The sequence below is a fragment of the Geotrypetes seraphini genome, chromosome 14 (genome assembly GCF_902459505.1).
Source record: "Geotrypetes seraphini chromosome 14, aGeoSer1.1, whole genome shotgun sequence".
NCBI classification, from domain to species: Eukaryota; Metazoa; Chordata; class Amphibia; order Gymnophiona; family Dermophiidae; genus Geotrypetes; species Geotrypetes seraphini.
This window is the reverse complement of record NC_047097.1, coordinates 63,322,093-63,349,660: the sequence shown is the minus strand read 5'-3', so window position 1 is coordinate 63,349,660 and position 27,568 is coordinate 63,322,093. Positions and strand designations below refer to the sequence as shown.

The 27,568-nt window shown below is 38.9% G+C and overlaps 3 protein-coding genes across 3 annotated transcripts; 1 reads left to right on the top strand and 2 right to left on the bottom strand.

Annotated features, from left to right (window-relative positions):
* Window positions 1–705: 705 nt before the first annotated feature.
* LOC117348142 (olfactory receptor 13G1-like) lies at window positions 706–24,267 on the bottom strand. The gene is made up of 5 exons (XM_033919846.1): window positions 24,181–24,267; window positions 23,285–23,358; window positions 9,035–9,092; window positions 7,665–8,570; window positions 706–807 (listed from the first exon to the last, which is right to left on the bottom strand). Exons 1-5 carry the CDS (start codon window positions 24,265–24,267, stop codon window positions 706–708), a joined length of 1,227 nt encoding a protein of 408 aa, XP_033775737.1.
* Window positions 2,117–3,058, top strand: LOC117348501 (olfactory receptor 13G1-like). The gene has a single exon (XM_033920716.1). It carries the CDS (start codon window positions 2,117–2,119, stop codon window positions 3,056–3,058), a length of 942 nt encoding a protein of 313 aa, XP_033776607.1.
* Window positions 24,268–24,570: 303 nt separating the features above from the next.
* Window positions 24,571–25,512, bottom strand: LOC117348141 (olfactory receptor 13G1-like). Its single transcript, XM_033919845.1, has one exon. It carries the CDS (start codon window positions 25,510–25,512, stop codon window positions 24,571–24,573), a length of 942 nt encoding a protein of 313 aa, XP_033775736.1.
* Window positions 25,513–27,568: the final 2,056 nt, after the last annotated feature.

Below are 27,568 nucleotides of genomic sequence, written 5' to 3'. Positions count from 1 at the left end.
ACAAATTGGCAGCGGATAGCATTCAGCGTGCTGGCCGGTGCTAAAAACCGCCATCTAGAAGCAGGAACTTTAGATCATTTATTCTTTCATTGCCCATTTATTATGAATTTTTGGAAATCAATTTGGGACCAAATTAATAGTTTATTAGATAACCCAGTGGCATTATCCTATGATACTGTGATTTTTGGTATGGAAATGAGAGCAAAAAAGTCAGATTTCTGCGAACAACAATAAATTGTTACTTATAATGACTGGTGTTGCCGTTCAGCAAATTACATATAATTGGAAGGATTGGAAGAGACTAAATTACAGTTTTTGGTGGAACTCTTTGTGCCATATCTATAAAATGGAAAGATTTATTGCAGTACAAAGAGGGTATTTCAAGAAATTTCAGGATGTGTGGAAACCATTAGCAGAATTTTGTAAGGATTAGTTGAAAATGTTTCCCTTTAATGTATCAATTAATTTGGGTAGGGTTTTTTATATGATTATGGAATATATGGTAGGGAGGGGTGGGAAGGGGGAGGGATAAAAATTTAGGTACTGTACAAATGATAGAATGTAAAATGATATATTTATTGTTAATGTGATTGAATATATATATACATTTAATGTAATTTTGAAAATGAATAAAGAATTAAAAATAAAAAAAACCGCTTTCGCAGTTTTGTAAAAGGGGGAGGGGTATATATGTTGGTGTTTCTGCTATTGACTTTTATGTTTATTCATTATTTCCTCTTGTATAATTATTAAACATTTATAAATATATAAACAAAAATAGTTTAGTTTTCTGATTTGCAATGTAATCTAATGGTATGGTTTAATAGAGAAAGAAACTTCTACTAAGCTATTCTGAATTAAACATGCCTTTTGTATGGCAATTCGTGTCTAATGGGTGGACATATTTATTTTATTTAAAAAATCTATAGACCGTTGAAACCTAAATGGTTTACATATCGTTACTTACATAATTCAGTAAGACAAATAAAATCAAACAAACTCCAAAGCAGCAGAATTTATCTGCTGACAGTTTGGACTTATCTAATGTCCTGGAGACGTCGGATACGGAGGTCCAGACTTCAGCTACATTATTGGTTGCAATTTGCTATAGATTCAGATAGGGTTTGCATGCTTAAGCTATTTTTCAAATATAAGGATGTTCCCATTTTGACTAACGTTATAAGAATGTATCCAGATGTGTTACGTCCTACTCAAAAGCGAAGGAAACAATTTTTGATTTTGAGGTCGAAGGTCATTCAGTTGGGAGCAACCTTCGTTTTGAGATATCCCTGCAAGTGTGTCATGATATTTAATGGGAACATATGTATTTTATGAGCCGCAGCAATTATCCAAATTTATTTCCATTAAAGTACAACTTATAGAAGCTTCCCGAGTTATTCCAGTATGTTAGTTTGAAAAGAAAGAAATGTTTAGGATCTGTATTGCCACTTCCTTAGTTTTCCTTTAACATGTTATTTCAGTTTAATTTCAGCTCCTTCTCCATATATATGGTGGTCTAACTATAATCTGTATAACTTTTCATTATCTTCTGTAATATGAAATATTTCGTAGTGATTTTCTTTAGAGATACAGATTGTTATTTCTTTTTGACTTTTTTTTTTTTTTTAGATTGTCGATTGTTAAAATTAAATAAAGAATTAAAGCGAAAAAAAAAATCAAACAAACAATAACATTTATCCGTCAGAAAATCACGTAAAGTGCCCATCAAAAGAACAGCCGCAAAGATCAGTTCCTAGAAAAATGCGTTTTAATAGTTTCATGACATTTTTGTAATTGACCGACAAGTGAGTTCTACAATTTGACCCCCGCACTGCAAGAGGCCATTTTACCGAGGTCAGCATATTTCGGATTAGCATTTGTTTTTAGGGCTCCTTTGACTAAGCTGCACTAGCGGTTTTAGCACTCGCTAGATTGTGGCGCACGCTAGACGCTAATGCCACCATTGAGCTGGTGTTAGTTTTTGGCGCACAGCGTTGGGTTAGCCTAAATTCTCAGAATGCAGAGACCTAGATGGTAAATAGTTAGACATCTTAATCTTGGTATTTTTCTAAAGTGTGCTGTCGTTTCATTTCTACAGATTAAAATTTCAACTCTAATGGAAGAAAACAACCAGAGCATGCCCGTAGAGTTTTATATGATTGGCCTGTCTAGTTGCCAATATCTCCAGCCTTTGTTCTTCACCATCTTTCTCGTTATCTACATGGCAGCTTTGCTCGGCAACGTCGCAATCACTACCGTCATTGCTTCTGACTCTCGTCTTCATACTCCCATGTACTTCTTTCTCGTTAACTTGTCCGTCTTGGACATCTGTTGCACAACAGCTGCTATTCCTAAAATTTTACAGATCATCCGCTCTAAGGAGAAAATGATGTCCTTCTCTGAATGCATAGCTCAGTTGTGTATCTTCTCCTCAGTCTTAGGTACAGAGACCATGCTCTTGACGGTGATGGCTTACGACCGTTATGTTGCAATATGCCAACCACTGCATTATGGTACCATTATGAGCAGGAGGTCATGCATTCTTCTGGCTGCGGCCGTCTGGCTACTTGGGTTCGTTAATTCAATGGTGCACACTAGCTTAATCCTGAGGTTAAAATTTTGCCAGCGCAATATCATTGACCATTTACTCTGTGAAATCCCCCCAGTGTTAAAGGTGGCCTGCTCAGACACTTATTTCAATAATGTAGCAATTATAATTGCAGATGTTATATTGGGCATGGTTTGTTTCCTTCTAACAGTCGTATCTTACACATATATCATCTCGGCCATATTAAAAATCCGTTCAGCTGACAAAAAGAAGAAAGCCTTTTCTACCTGTGCATCCCACCTCACCGTTGTGACGTTGTTCTATGGGGGTATTATTTACACCTACGTCCGACCTGCTTTCAGCAACGTCCTGGCGGCTGATAAAGTAATGTCTGCTCTTTATACAATTGCCTCGCCTGTTCTGAATCCCATTATTTACAGTTTGAGAAACAAAGAGGTTATCAATGCTCTCAAGAAACTACTAGAAAGAAAGGTGTGCTCGTATAAATAATAACAGTTTAAAAATGTACTATTTAGTATAGATCCAGGAACTTATGCTGGGTTTTACTAAACGGCACTAGAGTTTTTTTTAGCTTGGGCCAGTGAGGTAAATGCACCGAAGCTCAAAGGAATTCACTGGCCCTTGCTAAAAACCTCTAGCCCTGTTTAGTAAAAGGAAAAAAAAAATTGCATAACAATAAAAGGTAGAATAACTGCACACAGAAAGAAGAGTAAAAATTTGAAATACTAGTTATTTGGGGTCAGAAGGAAGATTCAGGCTCAAAGTGCATCCCTGCTCTGATTTTTTTAAAAGCAGTGGTTCTCAACCCTGTCCTGGAGGACCACCAGCCAGTCAGGTTTTCAAGATAACCCTAATGAATGTGCATGCCTTTCATCTGCATTATATGCAAATTTCTTTCATGCATATTCATTAGGGCTATCCCAAAATCCAGACTGGCTGGTGGTCCTCCAGACATGTTTAGGAACACTGTTTTAAAGCTATCAGCTAATGAGTTACTAAGGAGGCCATTTTAGAAGGCTTCCCACATGTTTTTGCATGTTCAAATTTGGTATTTACACTGTACCGTGACCAATGTGTGAAATTAGTAACTTTAGAAGTTGCTATATACATGTGAAGATCTCCGTTGGAACCTGTGCAGGTTGGTGTATGTTGTGGGTAGACCAGAAAAATATGCTCAGATTCCTGATTTCACAATGGCCAAAATCAACAGCGGAGTGGAACATGTGATCTGCATGAAAAGGTCTTTGTTAGATGTCTAATGAAGTGGAAAATCTTCCATGTATTTAGTGGAACCCTTTGCTTTATGATTTCACAATAGCAACACTCATATTCTGATAAGGGGCGTCTAATATCAACTCCCCCACCCTATGCACAAAATGGAACCAAGGCACAACCTGCATCCCTCCAAATGCTTTGCTTCTAGGGCCGGATCCTCTTCCCATGCTCTCCTACAGGGATTTTCCTTGGCCTCAATGGACGTGCCTAAAAGTTATGCAAAGCACTGGTGCTTAGCGTGATTCTATAAAAGCTACGTGCACCTTGTAGAATCATGCTCAGCATTGTTCTAGTTGGTGACAAAGCGTTTGGTACTATATGTAGAAACAGGCCCTTAGAAGGGAAGTTATCAACATGGGATACAGTTAAGATGTGCTATGTTACTGCTAAATCCAGTTATTAATAACTAGGTCTCATTGCATAAAATTAGACCTGTGGTACACTAGAACAAGTTATCCTTATGATATCTCACATTGATAACTACACCCCCTAATTTGTAATCACTCAGAAGATATTGAAACTACATAAAGAAAATCAGAAGGAGTCTAGTCAGTGATCAGACAGAGGATTGATTTTTTTGAAACTTTTTTATACCATTTACAAAAAAAAACTAAACGGTTTACAGCAATTAAAACATGCATAAGATGAAAGCAAAAGATATCATAAAATCTACATAATTAAACAATTTCTTCTTTGCACATATCAACCAATAATGAAGCCGCCTGCGCCATGTGCGGCGGCGGTGAAAAGGGCAACAGAATGCTAGGAATGATAAAGAAGGGGAACAGATCGGAGAGGGTTATCATGCCGCAGTACAGGGCCATGGTGCACCCTCACCTGGAGTACTGCGTCCAGCACTGGTCACCATACATGAAGAAGGACGCGGTACTACTCGAAAGGGTCCAGAGAAGAGCGACTAAGATGGTTAAGGGGCTGGAGGAGTTGTTGTACAGCGAGAGATTAGAGAAACTGGGCCTCTTCTCCCTTGAAAAGAGGAGACTGAGAGGGGACATGATCAAAATATTCAAGATAATGAAGGGAATAAACTTAGTAGATAAAGACAGATTGTTCACCCTCTCCAAGGTAGGGAGAATGAGAGGGCACTCTCTAAAGTTAAAAGGGGATAGATTCCATACGAACATAAGGAAGTTCTTCTTCACCCAGAGAGTGGTAGAAATCTGGAACGCTCTTCCAGAAGCTGTTATAGGGGAAAACACCCTCCAGGGATTCAAGACAAAGTTGGACAAGTTCCTGCTGAACCGGAACGTACGCAGGTAGGGCTAGTCTCAGATAGGGTGCTGGTCTTTGACCAGAGGGCCACCGCGTGAGCGGAATGCTGGGCACGATGGACCTGATCCAGCAGTGGCAATTCTTATGTTCTTATGTACATCACAAGAACACATTCTTCAAATGCCAACTAATAAATCTCAAAAATGCAGTAACGGCCAGCTGAGTTTATAACTGTTTCTTAAACTGAAACTGATTTACGGACAGTCGCAATTGGCTCACCAGAGCATTCCATGTTTTAACACCAGCAATACAAAAAGTCATCACTCTAGTGTCTACATAATTTCCCTGCGCTATTGGAATTAATAGCTTTTGCTTTTCAGATCATAACGATCTATTAGACTTATAGAGTGCCACAACTTGTTGAAAGTACCCTGGTGTTTGATGGTAAATAGTCTGGTGGACCTCAGAAACAATTTCATGTTGCACCTTTAACCCTTTCAGGACCATAAGGATCGTAGGCCAATTTTTGTGGTTTTGACGACATTTTTATGGTAAAAAGGGCTTGCAGATGCCAAAAAATTGATTTTTTTTGTGAAATATCATTATTTTTATTTAGATCACACTTCTGGCTTATGGACAGTGTGGCAAGTGAATCTTCTCGTCAATTTAGCAACGACGCTAATGAATGAATGTCGGAACCAGTTTGTTTACATAAAGGCAGTATCATATGGAATCCGTACATATCAAATTTAGAACTGTAGACTATCCCAATCAAAATTTATAGGATTTTAAAGTTATGGGACAAATATGTCCCTTGGTCCTGAAAGGGTTAACTGGTAATCAAAGTAATTGCTTCAGAATTGGCGTAATATGTGCCATCCTGTCAACTCCCATTACTAACCTAGGACTGCGACATGTAGAATTCCCTGAGTAATTTACAAAGTCTAGGTGAACTCAGCACTTTTTGTGAGAGAAAATGGGTAGAAACATATCACTAATCTTCAGGAACATACATGAAAAACATTTCCAGTTTGTGTTTGAGTCATTTTCTATTTTTTTTTTAAATTTTCTCACATCAAGTTTCAAGTTTTATTAAAATTTGATTTGATCACTTATCAAGCATTTCTAAGCAAAGTACAAGAAAAATTTTTTTAAGAACATTAAAAGTCATAAAACTTACAAATTATTCACAATAAAATATTTTAGACAATACATTACATTACTGATTTCTATTCCGCCTCAACCTTGCACCTTCTGGGTGGATTACAAAAGAGACATCTGGACATTTCCAGGATGATTACAAAGAGACTTCTGGACTTTTCCAGAAGAGTTACAAGAAGAAGAACATTAACAGAGGAGTTACAAGAAGAATGGTATAGTATAGAGAATGGGATACAGCAAGGAGAATTGGGCTATTTCAGTGGATATACAATTCGGGATGCTGTACAGATAGGATATAGTGCAGTTTCAGTATATATGCAGCTAGGGAAGCAGTTGACAAGCTTGGGCTTTGAGGGGAAGGGTAACTGGTGAAGGAGGGAGGATGGGGGAGTCACACTGAGGGGAATCCAGGTTGGAGTTATGACATCTGTATAAATTTTTTGAATAGATGGGTTTTGATTTCTTTGCGAAAAGATTTGAAATCGCATACGAATATGTATATTGACTGGTACATAAGGGCAGCAGGGATAGAACTACAATTTGTTTTAGAAAAGAGAGGTAACATATATACATATATGGGAAGCTCAATAAGGATGGTGGAGGGAAAATGTAAAGGGGGAAATAAAAAATAACTTTTTTCGGATAAATTATAGGTTGAAGGCATCTATAAACAGAAAGCTTTTCAGGGAACTTTTAAAACGTGTTACGCCACGTATCTACTACCGTAGGACTCTGAAGAAGACTATCTGGTTGTGGGGTCCCACGCTTTCAGCGGACTAGGTCTTTCAGGTTTTTATGCGGATTATTTTATTTCTTATGTGGATTGCTCGATTATACTTTCGGAACTTTGAAATTTTCAATAAAGTCCATTTCAGGAACATCGTCACTTCACAGTGTTTTTTGGTTTCTTCTGTTTTTTCTTCTCTGTGGATCTCCCAGTGTCAATTTTTTTTGTTTTTGGTTTAATTTTCAGGATAAACCAAGCAGTAACAACTTACACAGAAATCATGAGACAAAACTCAACTATTTGGGTCATTAGACAGATCTAATCCAAATCGGTTAGCACGTCTTAGTAAAAGGAGCCCTCGATTTCCAGAAAGACCCAATTATTATTATTTGATTAAATTTGACTTCCCTATAATCCCTTTATAGCTTCTAGTTTCAAACCATCTGCATTACAGAGCAGAGATGAAAATCAAGCCTCAATCCACCCCAGCCCCAGAACTAGTATTTCAGTTCTTTAATCTGTTTCTTCTTTGTGATTATTCTACCTTGTATTGTTATATAATTTCCTGTACATTATAATTTGCCTAGAAATCCTGGATCATAGGAAAAATATGAAATTAAAAACTACATATCACATTGTAAACGGCTACTATTTTTGTGGGTAGAAGATTCTATTCCTTAATTTTTTGAAAGCATTGATAACCTCTTTGTTTCTTAAACTGTAAATAATGGGGTTCAGCACAGGAGAGGCAATTGTATAAAATGCGGACATTACTTTGTCAGCCTCCAGGATGTAGTTGAAACCAGGCCGAACGTAAGTGTAGATAACACCTCCGTAGAACAACGTCACAACGGTGATGTGCGATGCACAGGTAGAAAAGGCTTTCTTCTTTTTCTCAGCAGAACGGATTTTCAATATGGTTGAGATGATATGTGTGTAAGACAGAGATGTTAAAATAAAACAAGCCATACCCAAAAACACATCTGCAATAATAACTGCCATGTTATTGATATGCGTGTCCGAGCAGGCCGCCTTTAACACTGAGGGAAGTTCACAGAAAAAGTGATCGATTATGTTGTATTTGCAGAATTTTAACCTTAGAATTAAGCCAGTGTGCACAATTGCATTCAAGAACCCAAGAAACCAGACAGCTACAGCCAGAAGGATACAAGTATTCCTGTTCATAATGGTACTATAATGGAGTGGGATGCATATTGCAACATAACGATCACAGGCCATCACCGTCAAGAGTATGAGCTCTGCACTCAGGGCTGTGGAGAAGATACACAACTGAGTTATGCATTCAGGGAAGGACACGGTTTTCTTCTTTGACTGAATGATCTGTAAAACCTTAGGAATAGCAGCGGTTGTACAACAGATGTCCAAGATGGACAAGTTAATGAGAAAGAAGTACATGGGCGTATGAAGACGAGAGTCAGAAGCAATGATGGTAGTGATTGCAACGTTGCCCACCAAAGCTGCTATGTAGACGACGAAGAAGATGGTGAAGAACAAGGGCTGGAGTTCTGGGTGACTGGACAGTCCAATCATGTCAAACTCTATAGGCATGCTCTGGTTATTTCCTTTCATTACATCCAAAATCTTTACCTGTAGGGGGGGAAAAAATACAGAAGCAAATATTAGAAAAATACCAGAAATAATCCCAGTCAGGAAATCAAGTTTGGTCGATAAAAGGTGGACCCTATATTTAAATGGAAATATCTGGAGAAATCCCAGAATGATCTCACAATTTCTCATTCCTATGTTCATCTGCTGGTATTCAGCAGCTTTACCCAGATAATACTGTTGAATATCATTGCAGCAGCAACGAAAGTGAAGGAATCTATAGCACAGAAGGAGCAACAAACCAAGAAAAAGCATTAAAGGCCTCCAAAAATGGATAAACATTCACACCTTTAATGAGGAACCCAACATAGGCCATGTTTCAGTCTAATGTCTGCATCAGGGGGTCTATGAAAATAGCATAAAAATGTGTACCATTATAATCTGGGTTAGATCAAATGATTCTTGATAACATTGTAGAGCTAGTTACGTGATTTGCTAATAATTACTCTGTTAGTTTGCAGCTTGTCTCGTCTGCTTGGAGTATGATTTTGTCCTGAGCTGTTCCTAAAATAAAGAAAAAAGGTTTCACAAAGGTTTTGGTGGCAATGTGAGAGTAGAGTGCCACACTTTGGAAATATATTACAATTTATTGGTAATATAAAAAAATATATGTGTACTGTATGTATAACAGAGAAGGATATATAAGTTTGGCAGCACCTGAGATAGCAACTCATAATTATTCCTGAGACATTACTAATGGTGCTAACCTAAGAAATTACATGCCAGAAGGACCTGACTCACTTGGAACTTGGCAATAGAGAATGACACAGGACCACGTTTTTCCCTGTCCCCGTGGGAACTCATTTTCCCGTCCCATCCTGGCGAGTTCTTTTCCTGTCCCTGCCCCATTCCTGCAAGCTCTGTCCTCATCTGTACAAGCCTTACACACTTTAAATCCTAAGTAGCAACATTCTAGAGCTCAGATTGTGATGTCATAATGCCTCATTCCACCAATGCCTAAGCTCCGTCCTCATCAGCGCAAGCCTCAAACACTTTAAAATCCTAAGTAGCAACATTCTAGAGCTCAGATTGTGATGTCCTAATGCCTCATTCCACCAATGCCTAAGCTCCGTCCTCATCTGCACAAGCCTCAAACACTTTAACATCATAGGTAGCAACATTCTAGAGCACAGATTGTGATGTCATAATGCCTCATTCCACCAATGCCTAAGCTCCGTCCTCATCAGCGCAAGCCTCAAACACTTTAAAATCCTAAGTAGCAACATTCTAGAGCTCAGATTGTGATGTCCTAATGCCTCATTCCACCAATGCCTAAGCTCCGTCCTCATCTGCACAAGCCTCAAACACTTTAACATCATAGGTAGCAACATTCTAGAGCACAGATTGTGATGTCATAATGCCTCATTCCACCAATGCCTAAGCTCCGTCCTCATCAGCGCAAGCCTCAAACACTTTAAAATCCTAAGTAGCAACATTCTAGAGCTCAGATTGTGATGTCATAATGCCTCATTCCACCAATGCCTAAGCTCCGTCCTCATCTGCACAAGCCTCAAACACTGTAAAATCATAAGTGTTCGAGGTTTGTGCAGTTAAGGCAGAGCTTACAGGAATGGGGCAGGGAAAACTCACGGGGACGGGACAGTGAAATTCAGTTCCTGCGGGGATGGGGAAAAATTTGTCCCCGTGTCATTCTCTACATGGCAATGCTTCCTTGGACCATAGGAAGGATAACTGACCTCACTCTGTAGACTGCTTGAAAAGGTCCTCGTTTGTACGGCAGGTCTCTCCTTTCCATAAGCTGAAATTTTTACAGCCGACTCTTGGAGATGTAAATAGGCTGTCTCGGTGTTCATTGTGAGAAGCTATCAGCAATGAAGCTGGAGTGCAGACAGATCTTGTCCGGAACTAGTCTTAGCTGTGGTTAATATGCTACCTAGTGCTGGTTCTTATTCAGTAGAGCAGACTTGTAGTGCAGGGACATGTATTAGCACTGAGGGTGAGGCATCTGGAGGGACAACGTGTTGGCTGCTGAAACAACACCCTTCAGTCTAACAGACTAACTGCCTCCTTCTCTCAGTCAGTATCCCTCATATAGCGCATATTCTATCAGGTGTGGAACAGTTCTCTGATTGGACAAGCTCAGCAGACAAAAACTGCTGGCATGAAGGGTGCCCTTGTCTATTATGTCACATCTCATCGTGAGATGTAACATAATAGACAAGGGCGTTTACTTATATCATTAATTTCAGAGCATTGCCAAGAACCTTTGGACTCCTGAGGCAGGCATATTGCCTAAACACAGTTCAGGTTGAGCCCCCCTATTTATTTTAAGACTCTATGGATGCATTTTTTTGGGTTGTGATTAAAGTGTGGTTCTTTTGAAGACCAGGTTCACTATGCTCTGTCTTTGCAATCTAGATCGCAAACTCTTGGCACTATCCCAATGAGTAGCAAGATTCCATGCTATTAACCCTAAAGGTCTACCTGAATAGCAGACGATGGACTTTTTCACCGGGAATTTGCCCAAACATTTTTCGAAGCCCAGAGGGAACATGATTGAAACATTCAAGATAATGAAGGGAATAGACCCTAGTAGAGAAAGAGATTGTTCACCCCCTCCAAGGTAGAGAGAATGAGAGGGCGCTCTCTAAAGTTAAAAGGGGATAGATTGCGTACAAATGTAAGGAAGTCCTTCTTCACCCAGAGAGTGCTAGAAATCTGGAACGTTCTTCCGGAAGCTGTTATAGGGGAAAGCACCCTCCAGGGGTTCAAGACAAGGTTAGACAAGTTCCTGCTGAACCGGAGCAGGTAAAGTTAGACTCAAATAGGGCACTGGTCTTTGACCTAAGGGCCGCCGCGCGAGCGGACTGCAGGGCACGATGGACCACTGGTCTGACCCAGCAGCGGCAATTCTTATGTTCTTATATGTTAACTGCTTTTACCATATCCTCAAGTATCCTCCAGAATATAGCTATTCGTTGAGTGAAAATTTGTTTCTCCTATTTAACAGCAACACTGTGTAACTTCATGGAGCGTCCTCTCGCCTTGGTAATATATTTTTTTTTTTTTCCGAAAGAGTAAACAGTTGATTCGCATTTACCCGTTCTGCTCCACTCAGCATTTTGTAGACCTCTATCATATCCTCTCTCACCACGCTCCTTGAAAACACAAACTGAAAGCACTCCCAGAAGCATCAGAAAAAAAGTTCCAGATCCCCAAAAGAAACCAGAGAGGACTGCCAGACTGGCACCCCACTGAATCGGTAACAGATTGGCTAATGTACAGAAGAGAGCTTTAAACTAAGAGCTCCTTTTACTAAAGTGCGCTAAGATCTATTAATCAAAACCATTTGATTATACCTACATTCAGAGAAATTTTTCCAGATACCATTGGCAGAGCTATTTTTTCTGTATAAGGACCCGAATTATGGAATCTCCTTCCTAACCATCTGAGATTTCAGACCTGGCTTAACCACCTTTTCAAAAGAGGCCTTAAAACATTTTTGTTTGCTGATGCTTATTTTTAAGTATTTTCCTTTTTAGTACCTTAATTTTGTATCGCCATAGCAGATTTCAGCTCTTCAGTTGGCGCACAAGAGACCGTCCTTTTTTAGTTTCCCTTCCCTACTTTTCTCTATATATTATAGTTCACCCCTTTACCCAGAATTTCATGTTACGTCCTAACACAATTTTGATTTTCTTTTGTTTTATAGCTATTTCAATATTTTATGTAAGCCATTTACCGTATTTTCACGCATATAACGCGCACGTTATACACGATTTTACAAACCGTGCATAACCATGTGCGTTATACGTGTGAGCGCGTTTTACAAATTTTTTTTTCAATTCCGATCGGCAACCCCCCTGCGAACCGGCATCCTCCCACCCGCTCGCGTTACCCCCCCTCCCCCACGATCCTACATCCCTCCCAGCACCGCAAAACATCTCTTACCCGATTGGGCATCGGCACCAGCACCAATGCACAGGATGTGCCAGTGCCAGTGCCCGAAGATCCTCCCTCGTTGGTTTGGTTTGGGCTCAGAGAGAGCGAGACCAGAAGGCTTTGAGCATGCACAAATGCTCAAAGCCTAGTCCAGCCCGGCGCAGGAAGAAGGAGGATCTCTCCCGCACCGCGCCGCCCAGCCCAGCCCAGCCCAAACCAATGAGGGAGGATCTTCGGGCACTGGCACTGGCACATCCTGTGCATTGGTGCTGGTGCCGGTGCCGGTGCCCAATTGGTTAAGAGATGTTTTGTGGTGCTGGGGGGGATGTAGGTTCGCGGGGGAGGGGGGTGATGCGAGCGGGGGGGGGAGGATGCCTGTTCGCAGGGGGGAACAGTTGTAAAACGCGGGTAAGCGAGCGGGGGGGAGGATGGCGGTTTGGAGTAGGCGGGAGGAGGTTTTAGCATGCGCGGTATAAGCGTGTGCGCGCTATATTAAATTTTTTTTACATAAATTTGTGTTCCCCGCGTGCTATACCCGTGTGCACGTTTTACACGGGTGCGCGGTATATGGGTGAAAATACGGTAGACATCTTTTTGATAGGTGGAATATCAAATTTATATGAAACTTGGATATGGGGTGAGTGCATAAGCCTTCTTTTGATTCAGAACTGAGTTCTACATGATGTCAAGCTCAGAAAATGTAGCCAGATTAAGGAGGGAATCTAATAAAAGATGATTAAGGAGAGATGGGAGAATGGTACTCGTTCCTGCAGATACATCTTTTGCATACAAAACGTAACTCCACTCAAAACTGGCACAGGCTGCTGTCAGTTTTTTCTTTACTCTTTTAGATGGAGTAGAAAATAAGCTTGAATTGACCGAGACAAACATAGAAATTACAATTCATTAAAAATGTAAAAAAACGAGACAGCAAAATTGAACGGGAATGCTTTTAGGGTCTGGTTTAATTCTGCCTGAGATGGGAGTAAATATATTCAGCTCTGAAGCTCTGTGAAATAAATAAATATCAACTGTGAGGGTGATTATTCGTTGGAGGTGTGCAGTAGAGAATGACACGGGGGAAAAAAAAAATCTGTCCCCGTCACCGTCCCCACCGTCCCCTTCACCGCTCCATCCCCGTCTGTGCAGCCCCAATGTTTTCATTTCCAATACTCTCTAACCTGCAAATTTCTCACATTGACAACATAGTTTTAGGGAATCCAGTTCAAATTGGGCTTCAATCTACATTATTTGGAGCTCTGGCTTTCTCAGGTAGCTGATTATCTTTTGGGAGGTTCAGAAATATCAGCTTCCTAACCACAATGAATTTCTATGATAGTTTAGTTATACTATGTATATATTAAAAAATGTATAACCCCCACAATCTACCATTCTTAGTGAAACACAGATGTACATATATAATGGAATAAAGAGGTTCAATCAAGATCTCAATCATTGGCCTATAGCATATAGTAAAAAGAACTATTGTTTAGTATTTTTTAATTCTTTTTAAATATTTTAAATGTTTTTAGAAAAATTTAAGAAAACATCCAATGATGCAAAAAATAGTGCATGACTTTTAAGAAAAAACACTTATCTTAAATATGAAACGGCACTGCATTCAAACCCAATTTTTCAGTAAGGAATTAGGACACATATGTTCCGCACTGTGAATGCTTTTCCCCTGATGAAGCCATCGCAGGTGAAACGGCGGCCCCGTTGGGTTTGAATGCAGTGCCGTTTCATATTTAAGATAAGTGTTTTTTCTTAAAAGTCATGCACTATTCTTTGCATCATTGGATGTTTTCTTAAATTTTTCTAAAAACATTTAAAATATTTAAAAAGAATTAAAAAATACTAAACAATAGTTCTTTTTGCTATATGCCATAGGCCAATGATTGAGATCTTGACCGAACCTCTTTATTCAGCATTGTTTGCTTGAATAATCGGTCTCTGAGGCTTGGCATGCATTTGTCAAATAATCAGTTATAAGTATTTACCTTTGAAGTGAATTTGTTGTTCAAAATTGTTTTGACACTTCTTTAGTACTTTTTTTTTTGGTTTAACATATAGAATGGAACACATAAAACCATAATAAGAACAGACTTATCTACAAAACTCCTTCATAATATAATCAGTATCACAGAGCCACAGCCAGACCATCATTAGGTTATCATATCACAGTATTCAATTCAAATCATCACGAAATGCTCGCTGAAACAGAAAGGTCTTCAAACATTTTTGACATGGTTTCTAGGCTCTTAGTTGCTCTCAGTGAAGATGGTAATCACTTCCACAGTTTTCGTCCAGCAATATAAATATAGAGGACCTGTATTCCTCTAGTTTTAGGGTATGAAATGATGGAATATCCTAAGTTCTTTGCTTCAGGTCTTAATGACCGGGTGGTTTGTACCATGTTTCATGCTATTGTTTTTGTATAAACATGATTTCTCCCTTTAAGATCACATAAATATGTGGATATTCTATGCAAAATGCCATGTATTTAGTATCTAAGACCCCCTAGTTTCAGCTTCTTTTCCTCTTCTCCGTTTTCCTCCTCCTTCTCGGTTTTTATCTCCGACTCCCTTTTGATTCTTGCTTTTATAAACTGATATCTGTGATTTCTCCTTACGTCCCTTATTTGAAATGAAGGACGAAGCTGCATCTTGTTTCAGTAACACTGAAGCAGAAGCAAGTGCTCCTTACGGACTTGTCAGTCTAACGAAGCATGAGTTTTTGATTTGAACCCACATCTTCCGATGTAAATGAAGCATACTCTGGACCTTGAAAGCTTATGCCTCGAGCAAACGGTTAGTCTATAAAGTGCACCTGCCAGTGCTATTTTTGCTACATCAGATCAGCACGTTTCTCCCTTTTAATGTTCATGCAACTGATTCTAATTAATCTTTAAGGTGAGGGGATAGAATAATATTAACATTAATATTAATAATAAATATAAAATAAACATACCCATTCATTGGCAACTGGGTCCTTTCTTCACTGATTTCAAGCAGTTCATTTATGTTCCTTTTAAATATTTTTTGCAGAAGCTCCAGAGATCTTATTTTCCAGTTTGTCACCCCAAGGAAGTTCATAATTTACATAGATCTAAGCAACTATGGACGATTTATGCAATCATCTTTATGAGCCACGTCATCCTCTGGACTCCACAGCAACATCACACACTGTACAGTACATGACATCTAATTAATGATGAATTATCCTACCTGGGCATCTAATCTTCTTTCTCTATACTTTACAAACATATATATTACATTTTATTTTCATATGCAAAATAATACTTTGTCTCTAAATCCTCATCTGCCACACATTATAATTTTATTGTAGACAGACAGATCTATAAAGTCAGATGCTATGCAAAGACACTGCTAAATCTCTATCCATAGGGAACAAGAAAGGTAATTTTTACCAGCCATTTCTAGTGGCAAAAAAAAAAAAAAAATGCTTTTAGTGGCAGAAAAGGGCATTTACAAAATTTCCAATTCTATATGTAGATAAAAGTATACACACAGTAGAAGAAGACATTTTATGAAGTGGGATTTAGACATGAACACAGAAGGGCATTGTCAATAGGACATCTAAGTCAGAATTTGGACATTTAAAATAAGAACATAAGAATTGCCATACCAGGAGAGAATTAAGGTCCATCAAGCATTGTATCCTGTTTCCAACAGTGGCCAACCCAAGTCCCACGTACCTGGCAGAAACCCATAAAGTAGCAACATTCTAGAGTTGAGATTGTGATGTCATAATGCCTCATTCCACCAATGCCTAAGAGCCACTCATAAGTGATGTCACAATGGCTTGATTGTTCTATACCTGGCTCACATAAGAATTGTCATACTGGGACAGACTGAAGGTCCATCAAGCCCAGTATCCTGTTTCTAACAGTAGCCATCCCATGTCCCAAGCACCTGACAGAAACTCAAAGAGTAGCAACATTCTAGAGCTCCTATTGTGAAGTCATAATGCGTCATTCCATCAATGCCGAAGAGCCAACCTTATCAGTGATGTCACAATGGCTTGATACTCCTATGCTTGGCTCACATAAGAATTGCCCTACTGGGACAGACCAAAGGTCTATCAAGCTCAGCATCCTCTTTCCAACAGTGGCCAACCCAGGTCCCAAGTACCATCTAAATCCCAAGTAATAAAACAGATTTTATGCTGCTTATCCTAGGAATAAGCAGTGAATTTCCCCATGCTGTCTCAAAAATGGCCTATGGACTTCTCTTTTGGAAAATTATCCAAGCCTTTTTTAAACTCTGCTAAGCTAACCGATTTCACCACATTCTCTAGCAATGAATTCCAGAGTTTAATTACATTTTGTGTGAAGAAATATTTTATCCATTTTGTTTTAAATCTACTACTTAGTAGCTTCATCTCATGTCCCCCCTAGTCCTAGTATTTTTGGAAAGAGTAAACAAGCAATTCACATCTACCCTTTCCATTCCGCAACATATCCAAAGTCAGGGGCGGATAGGCTTTGGACAGTCTAAGCCTGTCCAAAGCCCATCCAGAATACGCATCCAACATGCCACCTTTAGTCTTGGACCCACAGTGGATAGAATGCCTTGCAAGATATCCAGAAATATGGTTTCAAAAATCAGTACCTGGACATCCTGGTGATTAGGCTCTCCAAGTGCCGATTTATGTCATTTTTTTGGACGCCTTAGTGTTTTGAAACTGCTCTATAAGACTCCTCCGATTCCATGTTGAGTTCCCTCCAGTACTGGGATCACTTCAGTGGAGCATCTCTCTTGCTCCACCCTTGTTCCCAACACTGCCTCTCTCAACTTCGCTTCTCTGTCATGAGACATCGCCTCCGCTATACACTTTTTTTTTTTTTTTTAAATTCTTTATTCATTTTAAAAATCTTTCATCAAGTGTACAATAATCATATTCAACACAATGAAACAAGTCACTTGTATATCTTACATTATATTCTAAACATATATATGTAACCCTCTCCCCACCCTCCCTCAAAACCCTTCATTCATGTAACGAAACCTATCTTTGTATCCCTCCCCCCTCCCATTATTATATGATGTCTGACTAATAGGAAAATGGCATTTAATCTTGACAAAAAGACGCCAATGGCTCCCATATTTTAATAAAATTATTGTAATTTCCATTTTGTGTCGCTATTGATCTTTCCATTCTATATATGTGGCATAATGAATTCCACCAAAAATTAAAGTTCAACCTAGTATGATCTTTCCAGTTATTAGTAATATGTTGGATGGCAACTCCAGTCATGATCATTAAAAGTTTATTATTACTCGATGTTATCTGACTCTTTTTCCTCATACACATTCCAAAAATCACAGTATCATAAGATAACGCTACATGGTTTTCCAATAAACAATTTATTTGATCCCAGATTGAGTTCCAAAAGGCTAAGATATGGGGACAATAGAACAAAAGATGATCCAAAGTTCCTACATCTAGATTACAATGCCAGCAACTATTAGACAAAGAACTATTTAACTTTTGCAATCTAACTGGGGTCCAAAAAGCTCTATGTAACAAGAAAAACCAATATACACTTCAACATTTGGAAACTTGAAAAGCCTTAGGTGGCTGTTTGCGGGGGCTGCGGTAAACCTCACCTCTCAGACGAACCATCTCTCTCTGAATCTTAAAATGCAGAAGGAGGACCTGACACCTTACCCATAAGTGGTCAGTGACTCCACTGTCTGGGGAGGGAGTGGAGCTAGGGTGGAGTAGGAGGGGCTAAGCTTAAAATCTATAATCTGGGGGGGAACAAGTATGCCAGCAGGAAGGGAACAGTAGGGACTCTTTTGAACACAACAGGGAAGGACCCTTTCACTGTTTACAAGCTGCCTCCTCCTAATACCTCTGTTATTGATGGTATTATGTACATTAAATACTATTCATTCACTTCTAGTAAAAAAAAACTTCTCTAAAGTAACATAGATTCATAAAAGAAATGATTTGTCCAAACTATAGATGACCAGTGGTCGTCTGCTAATCACATATTTTGAGCAGAGACTGAGAAGAAAGCCAAAATGTCCAAATGATGTCCCTTTTCATGGAATCTAGGTATCACATATACATGAAAGGCTAAAGTTTCCAGAAATTCTAAAAATTCCTGAATTTTTGACAAGTATTCAAATGTCTCTGTTGTGTAATGTATAGCGGAATATTTTGTGTTCTGTCTATCCTGACCTCTAGATGCAGATTAACATTTCTCAATACCATATAATACTTAAATTTAAACACAAAAAGAGCAAGTCCCATAGAATCTCCTTGGCCTGCGACCAGTTACCAGGGGGCTGATTCAACATTAAACAGACTATACTGTCCATTAAAGATGAATCCGAAATCTCATAGGCCAAAAGTTTTAAATAAGGTAGTTGCAATTTTTGACAATTAGTTGTAATTTTTTAAAATGCAATTTAAAAAGAATTAGGAATAATTGCCAACCCTCCTATGAGTGAGGCCTTGTGCACCTGAGCCAATCAGAACCTTACATACCCCCCTCCCCAGATGCATAATGAGAGGGGCCTGAGGCTCTGATTGGCCCAGGTTGTTTAAGGCCCTTTCTATGGATGGGGCCTTAGGTGTCTGGGCCAGGATGCACCGGGGAGGGGAAGGCCCGCCATTTTGAAGAGGTGGGCCTGCTGGCCGGAGGGAGTAGGCATCCCTCCTGCTAGCCATCTGAAAATAAGATAAGGGGGAGAGGGCGTGGGTTGCCAGAGGCACAAGGGGTTGCATGGTGGCGGGAGAGCATGAACTACTCTCCCGCTGCCGAGGGGGGGTTGGGAGGGGGTGTTTTACAAAAATGTTTGTACAGAAACATGGTATAATTCAGATCTAGCAAAAAAGGAGAGGGAATCCAAAGCACAGACCCTCCCCTCTCTTTTTTCAAAACCACGATAGTGGTTTTATTAGCGCAGGCCGGTGCGCTGAATGCTCCACGCTGTTCCTATGAGCGTCAGGAGAAGAATGGAGCATTCAGCGCGCTGGCCTGCAGTAAAAAAAAACAAACCACTTGCAGTTTTGTAAAAGGGGGAGAAATTGATGCCAAACAAAAAAATGTACGATAGGCCTCAAAGTGTGGGTTTTCAGCTAACCTTCAATGAGAGATATAAATATAATACAGATATAAACAAAGAAGCTGTATATAAGTAGAGAAAGCAAAGTATCTTCCATGCAAGTCCATAATTCCAAGACTGAGCCAATAAGAATATATTTGAGAATTTGAAGGATATTTGGACACTGGTATCAGAGACACAAACTATGATTCAGCAGTTTCTTCTCCAAGTCGCTCAGTTCTTTCAGCAGACATAGTAACATAGTAGATGATGGCAGATAAAGACCCGAATGGTCCATCTAGACTGTGAATAAGCTTGCAGAACTTTACTCTAGGCTGGCTAATTTAGAATCTTCTTTGGGGACTTTGGAGAACTAGATCTCAGTTATTCAATCTGCTAATGTTTCATTTATTAAGGATATTTTGTTCCGGTAAAGGACAAATGAGCTTTTAGAAAATTCATGTTGAGCAAGGAACCCACGACTCCTAAATCCGGAAGGGCTGGAGTGAGGCTTCTGTGACAGCTTTAGTAGTTGGAGAAGAAGGCTAGAGCTGGGCAGACTTCTATGGTTTGTGCCCTGAAAATGACAAGGACAAATCAGGATCAAGAATGCATTTGTAGCATCACATCATATCTTATGCTATGAGTTTATGTTGTTGGCCAGACTGAGTGGATCGCACAGGTCGTTCCGTGTCAAAATTGGTAGAGCCCAAATCACTTAACATTCTGATATACTCTCTGGTGATCTTCAAAATCGATTACTGTAACGCCCTATTTAAGGAAATTACCCAAAAGGAAATAAGACGCTTACAAATCATCCAAAATGCTTCTATCAAACTCATTGTGAAAGCAAAGAAATTTGGCCATGTTTCGCCGCTCCTATAAAAAGTTCACTGGCTCCCGGTGTGTCATCGAATAACCTATAAAATATGACTGTTAAACTTTCAAGTCTCTCCTTCATTGACAGACTCTTTTTTTTTTGTTTTTTTTAATAAATCTTTATTGGTTTTTAATCTAAAAACAAAGCAAACAAATAAAATAACAGTAGATATTACATACATTGCACTATTATCTGTACAGGTAACATATATACCATTCCATATTTTCAGATTTCCTACATTTAATAATAACATAATATAGCATAATATATAATATAAATGAAGGATAAAGTTACCTAAATGTCACCATCAAAATTTATTTCCCTCCCTCCAACCCCTCTCCCCCATGGATGTGTAAAAGTACATGAACAGAAAGAAAGATAAAATAAATATACGTTATTATGATTCCACAAATTTAGTCAATGGGCTCCAAACTTTATTACATACACCACTAAATCCCCTACATTCTGCATAAATTCTTTCATATTTGTATGTAGTGCATAAATTCACCCACCAAAAAGTGTAATTTATTCTGTTATGGTTTTTCCAGTTACTCGCGATCAATTGAATGGCTATGCCTGTCATTATCATAAAAAGACTAAACTAAACCTTGGGTTTGCATACCGTGCCATCTCCGCGAGCGTAGAGCTCGGCACAGTTTACAGAGTTAAGATAGAAAGGAACTACAATGAAGGGTTATAGGAGAGGAACTGAGAATAGAGAGGGACAAGGGTACCAGAGAGCGGGAGGTGATTAGATTTTTGAAAAAAGTCAAGTTTTCGAGTATTTGCGGAAGGATTGGAGGGAGCTTGAATTTCTGAGCGGGGATGTGAGGTTGTTCCAGAGTTCTGTGGTTCTAAAGGGGAGGGATGTTCCAAGTTTTCCTACGCGGGATATTTATCTAAAGTGGGTTTCACATGTAGTAGCGTACCACATATAAATGGCCTCATTTGATAGTGCAGTGATTCCCAACCCTGTCCTGGAGGAACACCAGGCCAATCGGGGTTTCAGGCTAGCCCTAATGAATATGCATGAGAGAGATTTGCATATGATGGAAGTGATAGGCATGCAAATTTGCTTCATGCATATTCATTAGGGCTAGCCTGAAAACCCAATTGGCCTGGTGGTCCTCCAGGACAGGGTTGGGAACCACTGTGATAGTGGAACATTTGACTCTAGAACCAGATCTATTTGTCCCCAAATGGACTTCCAAAATATAAATATAAAAGGACAAAAATATAACATATGGTCCAAAGTCCCTATATCAATATGACAATGCCAGCATCTATTAGACTTTGAACTATCTATTTTATTTAATCTAACTGGGGTCCAGAAAATCCAATGCAACAAAAATAACCATGTTGTCTCATAGATGCTGACGCTGTACTTTTCAATCTCCAAGCCCAAATTCGTGGCCAACGAGATACAGAAATATATTTTATTTTTATTTTATTGACAGACTCTTGATTACTCATGTGCCCGCTAGAATGCTCAGATCCAACGACCAACACTTACTGACTGTCCCCTCTCTTAAAATCATCAACACTCGTCGACAATACATTTTCTCTGTCACGGCTCCACAAACGTGGAATTCTCTCCCTATTCACTTAAGGCAAGGGTAGGCAATTCCGGTCCTCAAGAGCCAGAGCCAGGTCAGGTTTTCAGGATCTATGTATGAGATGGATTTGCATGCACTGCCTCCTTGAGATGCAAATCTTTCTCATGCATATTTATTGTGGATATCCTGAAAATCTGACCTGGCTCCGGCTCTCGAGGACCAGAAAGGCCTACCCCTGACTTAAGGGAAGAGCGTCTTAGAGACAGATTTAAGAGCGAGTTAAAATGCTTTCTTTTTAAAGATGCTTTTGACTGTTAGCACCCCAGATTTGGATTGCTCCATCAAACTCTGACCTCTGATATCTCCTAACCCTTCTGCTTAACCCTCCCTGTTGTCTTATCTCTTATTTGTCTCATTTTCTATCAATTATTATATTTCTTAACCTTTTTCTCTATTGGTAGCGTATGTCCTGTACGTTTAGTCTACGTTGCATGTATTGCTCCTCTGAAAGTTGTAAAAAAAATTTTAGCTATGTTCATCGCTTAGAAGTATGATTAAGCAATTAATCAAATCTTAAATAAAACTTGAAACATGAAAACTTTATCTACCATCATCTACTATGTTACAATGTAAATTTTCCAAAATGTCATTTACTAGCTCTTAAATAGCTGTTTAATAAATATTTAAAGGAAATCTTTGAGTTCCTGGAGGCTGATTCTGTTTTTGATTCCCAACATGCTAAAGCTGTTTCCAAAAATAACGAAGACAGAGGGGAGCTGGTGGCTGAAATATCAGTTGACTTAACTGCTTTTTTTTTAAAGATGTCTCATGATGTGATTTCCACCAGGGCTACATTTCTGGTTTCCTTTGTAAAAAAAAATAAAAAAAATAGTCGTATTAAAACTTCTTTTCAATATAAGGTTGCAATGTCTAATGGTCCAAATGTTAATAATTGCCTCAATGCGGCCGGTCCTTAAAACGCTAGCATGGCTTTGTAAAGGAGGGGTTTAGTGTGGTTTACGATTAACTTGCAAAGGTAATCCCTTCTCCCTCAGATCAGAAATCAGATCATTTTCTATGCTTTCTTCACCCCTTGACGTGATGATAGCAACATATTAAATTCATGGCTTATTGCTTGCAGTATTGCATTCTTTTCTTTAATAATACTTTGACAAATCTATGCAAGAAAAATCGAAAGAAAAAAAGAAAAGATAAGCAAGTGAAATCATTTAAACCCAAGCCATGGTTAATTCAGTGTCTCTACATAGTTCACACCTGTTCACTGGCAAGACTCCAGGTGCCAATATGATGGGTTGATTTGCAGCCAGGAAAGCTATCATCTGTGCAGGCTGAAAAATTGAAAAAAAATATCATACACATATTCACCAGATTTGTATTTTCTTATACATTTATAAGGAGATTTAAGGAAAAAGAGAGTCTTCAGTTGTATCTCTTGGATGTGAGAAAAACAAATTCAATTCTGCTTTACTGAGTTCCTCTAGTAATATCAGGAAACATCCTAATTTTACTATTTAAAAAAGGCTGGCCTTTTAAACATTTTTATAAGCTATATTGCTGAAGGGCTGTTAGGTAAGATTTGCTTTTTTGCTGATGATACAAAAATCCGCAATAAAGTAGACATCCCGGATGATGTGAATAACATGGAGAAAAACCTGACGAAGCTTGAAGAATGGTCTGAAATTTGGCAGCTGAAATTTAGTGCTAAGAAATGCAAGGTCATGCAATTTGGTCTGCAAAAACCTGAAGGAATGGTATAGTTTAGGGGGTGAAGAGCTTATGTACACTACAGAAGAGCAGGACTTGGTTGTGATTGTATGTGATGATCTTAAGGTAGCCAAACAAGTTGAAAAAGTGATGGTGAAAATTAGAAGGATGCTAGGGTGCACAAGGAGAGGTATGGCCAGTATGAAAAAAGAGGTATTGATGCCCCTGTATAAGACTCTGGTGAGACCTCATTTAGAATATTGTGTACAATTTTGGAAACCGTCTCCAATTTTGGAAACCATCTCCAATAAAGCTCCCAGTGGTTCCAGCTCACTGGACCACTGCATCTGAGTACTTCTGCACTTCACAAATTGATCTATAGGTCCTAAAACAGGAGTTTATGGGTCCACATAGATCAAAGGCCTAGTTTTACCCCCTACATTTACCCATGGAGTAATGTTGCAAGCAAAGGAGCTCCAGAGCAAATCAACCTGCTGCCATCTTGGCTCCACCTCAAACATGAGGGATGTCATTTTCACACTGGGGGAACCAAAAGAGTAACTCCTTGGTTACCCAGTTAAATACCTTTATAAATTGTCAACTTTTGGAACTTCCCTATAATTCTTTTATGATTTCCAGAACCAGGTCATATGAATATGAAACTGAGTCTCAACCCACCCTCCCATTAATAATATATCCATTCTTGAATCTTCTTTCTACATTTTAATGTTGTACATTTTTACTTTTCCTAATTTATTACAATTCACCAAGAGATGATGGATTTTATCAAAATATCAAATTATAAAATAAACTAAATAGTACATTTTAAATGTGTACTATATATTTGGGTATAACTTTCTTCCCAGTAGTTTTTTGAGAGCATTGATAACCTCTGTGTTTCTTAAACTGTAAATAATGGGGTTCAGCATAGGAGAGGCAATGACATAAAATGCAGATATTACTTTATCAGCCTCCAGGACATTGTTGAAAGCAGGTCGAACGTAGGTGTAGATAACACCTCCATAGAACAACGTCACGACGATGAGGTGCGATGCACAGGTAGAAAAGGCTTTCTTCTTTTTCTCAGCAGAACGGATTTTCAGTATGGTTGAGATGATGTATGTGTAAGATATGACCGTTAAAAGGAAGCAAACCATGCCCAATAGAACATCTGCGATTATAATTGCTATGTTATTGACGTAAGTGTCTGAGCAGGCCACCTTTAGCACGGCAGGGATCTCACAGAAGAAGTGGTGAATGATGTTGCGCTGGCAGAATTTTATCCTCGGAATTAAGCTAGTTTGCACCGTTGAATTTGAGAACCCAAGTATCCAGACAGCTGCAGCCAGAAGAATACAGGTCCTCCTGCTCATAATGGTACTATAATGCAGTGGTTGGCATATTGCAACATAACGATCGTAAGCCATCACCGTCAAGAGAATGGTCTCTGTACTTAAGACTCCAGAAAAGAGACACATCTGAGCTATGCAACCATAAAAAGAGATAATCTTCTCCTTCGACAGAATGATCTGTAAAAACTTAGGAATAGCAGCTGTTGTGCAAAAGATGTCCAAGATGGACAAGTTGATAAGAAAGAAGTACATGGGAGTATGAAGACGAGAGTTAGTGGCAATGATGGTGGAGATCAAACTGTTGCCCAGCAATGCTGCTAAGTAGATAACAAGGAAGATGGTGAAGAATAATGGCTGGAGTTCTGGGTGATTCGGCAGTGCAATCATATAAAATATTATGGGCATGCTTTGGTTCTGTCCTTCCATTATAGCTGAAATCTTTACCTGTAGGAATGAAATGGAAATAGATATTAGATAACTACCAGAAATAATGCAAGTGTACATTCTGACTGGGTGGTTTATTAACATATGTTTTAAAATGAGTGAGTGCTAAGTTAGGGGTCCCTTAAATAAGGCGCACTAACTGGTGTTAACCTATAGACTAGCATATGTTAAATTCTTGTCCATGCTAATTTCTTTCTTAGTAAATAAATGTGTAAACTTTTAAACTGGAACGCATGAATGCATTACAAAAGGGACATTATAGGAAATTTAAGGATGTCTGGGAGCCATTGACAAAATTCTGTAAGGAGTGACTTGGAACACAAGCACAGTACCGGGTAGAGCGTTGGATTCTTGCCTAGAAATAGCTAAGAAGAAAAAATTAAAAAATTTAAATTGAATCAGGTTGGGCAGACTGGATGGACCATTCGGGTCTTTATCTGCCGTCATCTACTATGTTACTATGTTAAGTTTAGCCCTTTCAGTATACACATCCAGGGGGGTGGGAAGGGGGTGGGGATATACCATTAATTTAACTTGGGAAAGGTTTTTCTTGATTAGTCATTTGGGTGGGTGGGATGGGTAAAATGATTGCTTATGTATTTCTGCAAGATGAAAGTGCATTTCTTGAATTGTTATATGTACATCTACTTATTTATTGCACTGCTGATAGTTGGAAAATCAATAAAGAATATATAAACAAAATAAATGTTACATTACATTACATTACATTAGGGATTTCTATTCCGCCATTACCTTGCGGTTCAAGGCGGCTTACAAAAGATTAATAAAACGGGGGTTACAATGGGAGAACTATTGATTAACTAGAGAGGTAAGTAGTAGATCTTTTAACATTTCACGGGTTGTTAAGGGTAAGGCGGTTTGCAAAAGAATTAAAAGGGGGTAACAATGGAAGCACTATTGTTGTTACTATTGAAGTAAAGAGTAGATCAATTGTCAATTTTAGAGTTATTAAGAGTACGTGATGTTATGGCTGCTTCAGAAATTTCTTGAAAGTATAGTTTTTATTTCTTTTCTGAATGTCTTGTAGTCTGGGGTGGTCATCAGAAGGTTGGAGATCTGGTTGTCCAGTCTTGCGGCTTGAGTGGCTAGGAGGCCATCCTGTAGTTTTGATCGTTTTACTTCCTTGATCGGGGGAGGTATGAATGGGGACAAAGTGCAACAATGAAAACTATGAAAAATTGCTGGTGTTTCACCTCCGGGTCTTCAGAATGCCAGCTGGGTCCTAAGGCTCATGCTGGCTGGACTCCTTGTTAGTTTTTCTATTTGATCTTACTCATGTTTAAATGTTGTTTCTTTGTTTCATTTGGTTTTTTTCTTCTTAAATAATAAATTTGAATTTTTTTAAATATAAATATACACCTTATTCATCACCAGATGCCTGCAGCAACAAATCTTAGCTAACCAAAAGCTCACCTACTCCCTGAGAAAATGAAATGGACATCACGTCAGAGAGGTGTTGCTTCTAAGCAAGCTAAGTACATGATTTTAAGAAATTGGAGTGTATTTAGCAGTTTATAAATATGATGAATAAGGTGTATTTTTGATTGTGAATGGTTCCTGTTAAGCTGTAGAGAATGACATGGTGAAAAAATTAATCACCGTTCCCGTCCCAGTGGATAATTGGTAGGCTGTTCCAAGCATTCACCACTCTTAATTTCTGAGGTTACTTCTGAGTCTATCCACTTTCACTTTCATCCTATCCTCTTCATTCCAGAGTTTCCTTTCAACTGAAAGAGACTCATAGATATTTAAACACCTCTCAAAATTCTAGAAAAAATGTTATTCGCCAAATGGTGAAAACCATTTACTCAAAAGTGGAGAAAAAGCCTCAACCATCAACAATATGCAGACGGCAACCCAATGAGTTTTAAGCCATTCTAATTCTGTATCATGGGCAAAAAACTCCACTATTTAAACATCTCTATCATATCTCCCATCTCCTGCCTTTCCTCCAAAGTATGCATATTGAGATCTTAAGTTTGTCCTCTACACCTTATAATGCAAACCACGCATCATT

Coding starts and splice junctions, on each gene's coding strand:
- LOC117348501 (XM_033920716.1), top strand. CDS start 2,117: ATGGAAGAAAACAACCAGAGCATGCCCGTAGAGTTTTATATGATTGGC.
- LOC117348142 (XM_033919846.1), bottom strand. CDS start 24,267: ATGACATCCCTCATGTTTGAGGTGGAGCCAAGATGGCAGCAGGTTGAT. Junction 23,359..24,180: donor CTTGCAACATTACTCCATGG/GTAAATGTAGGG, acceptor TCAATTTTTCAG/CCTGCACAGATGATAGCTTT. Junction 9,093..23,284: donor GGAGTCTTGCCAGTGAACAG/GTGTGAACTATG, acceptor TCTTTATTTTAG/GAACAGCTCAGGACAAAATC.
- LOC117348141 (XM_033919845.1), bottom strand. CDS start 25,512: ATGGAAGGACAGAACCAAAGCATGCCCATAATATTTTATATGATTGCA.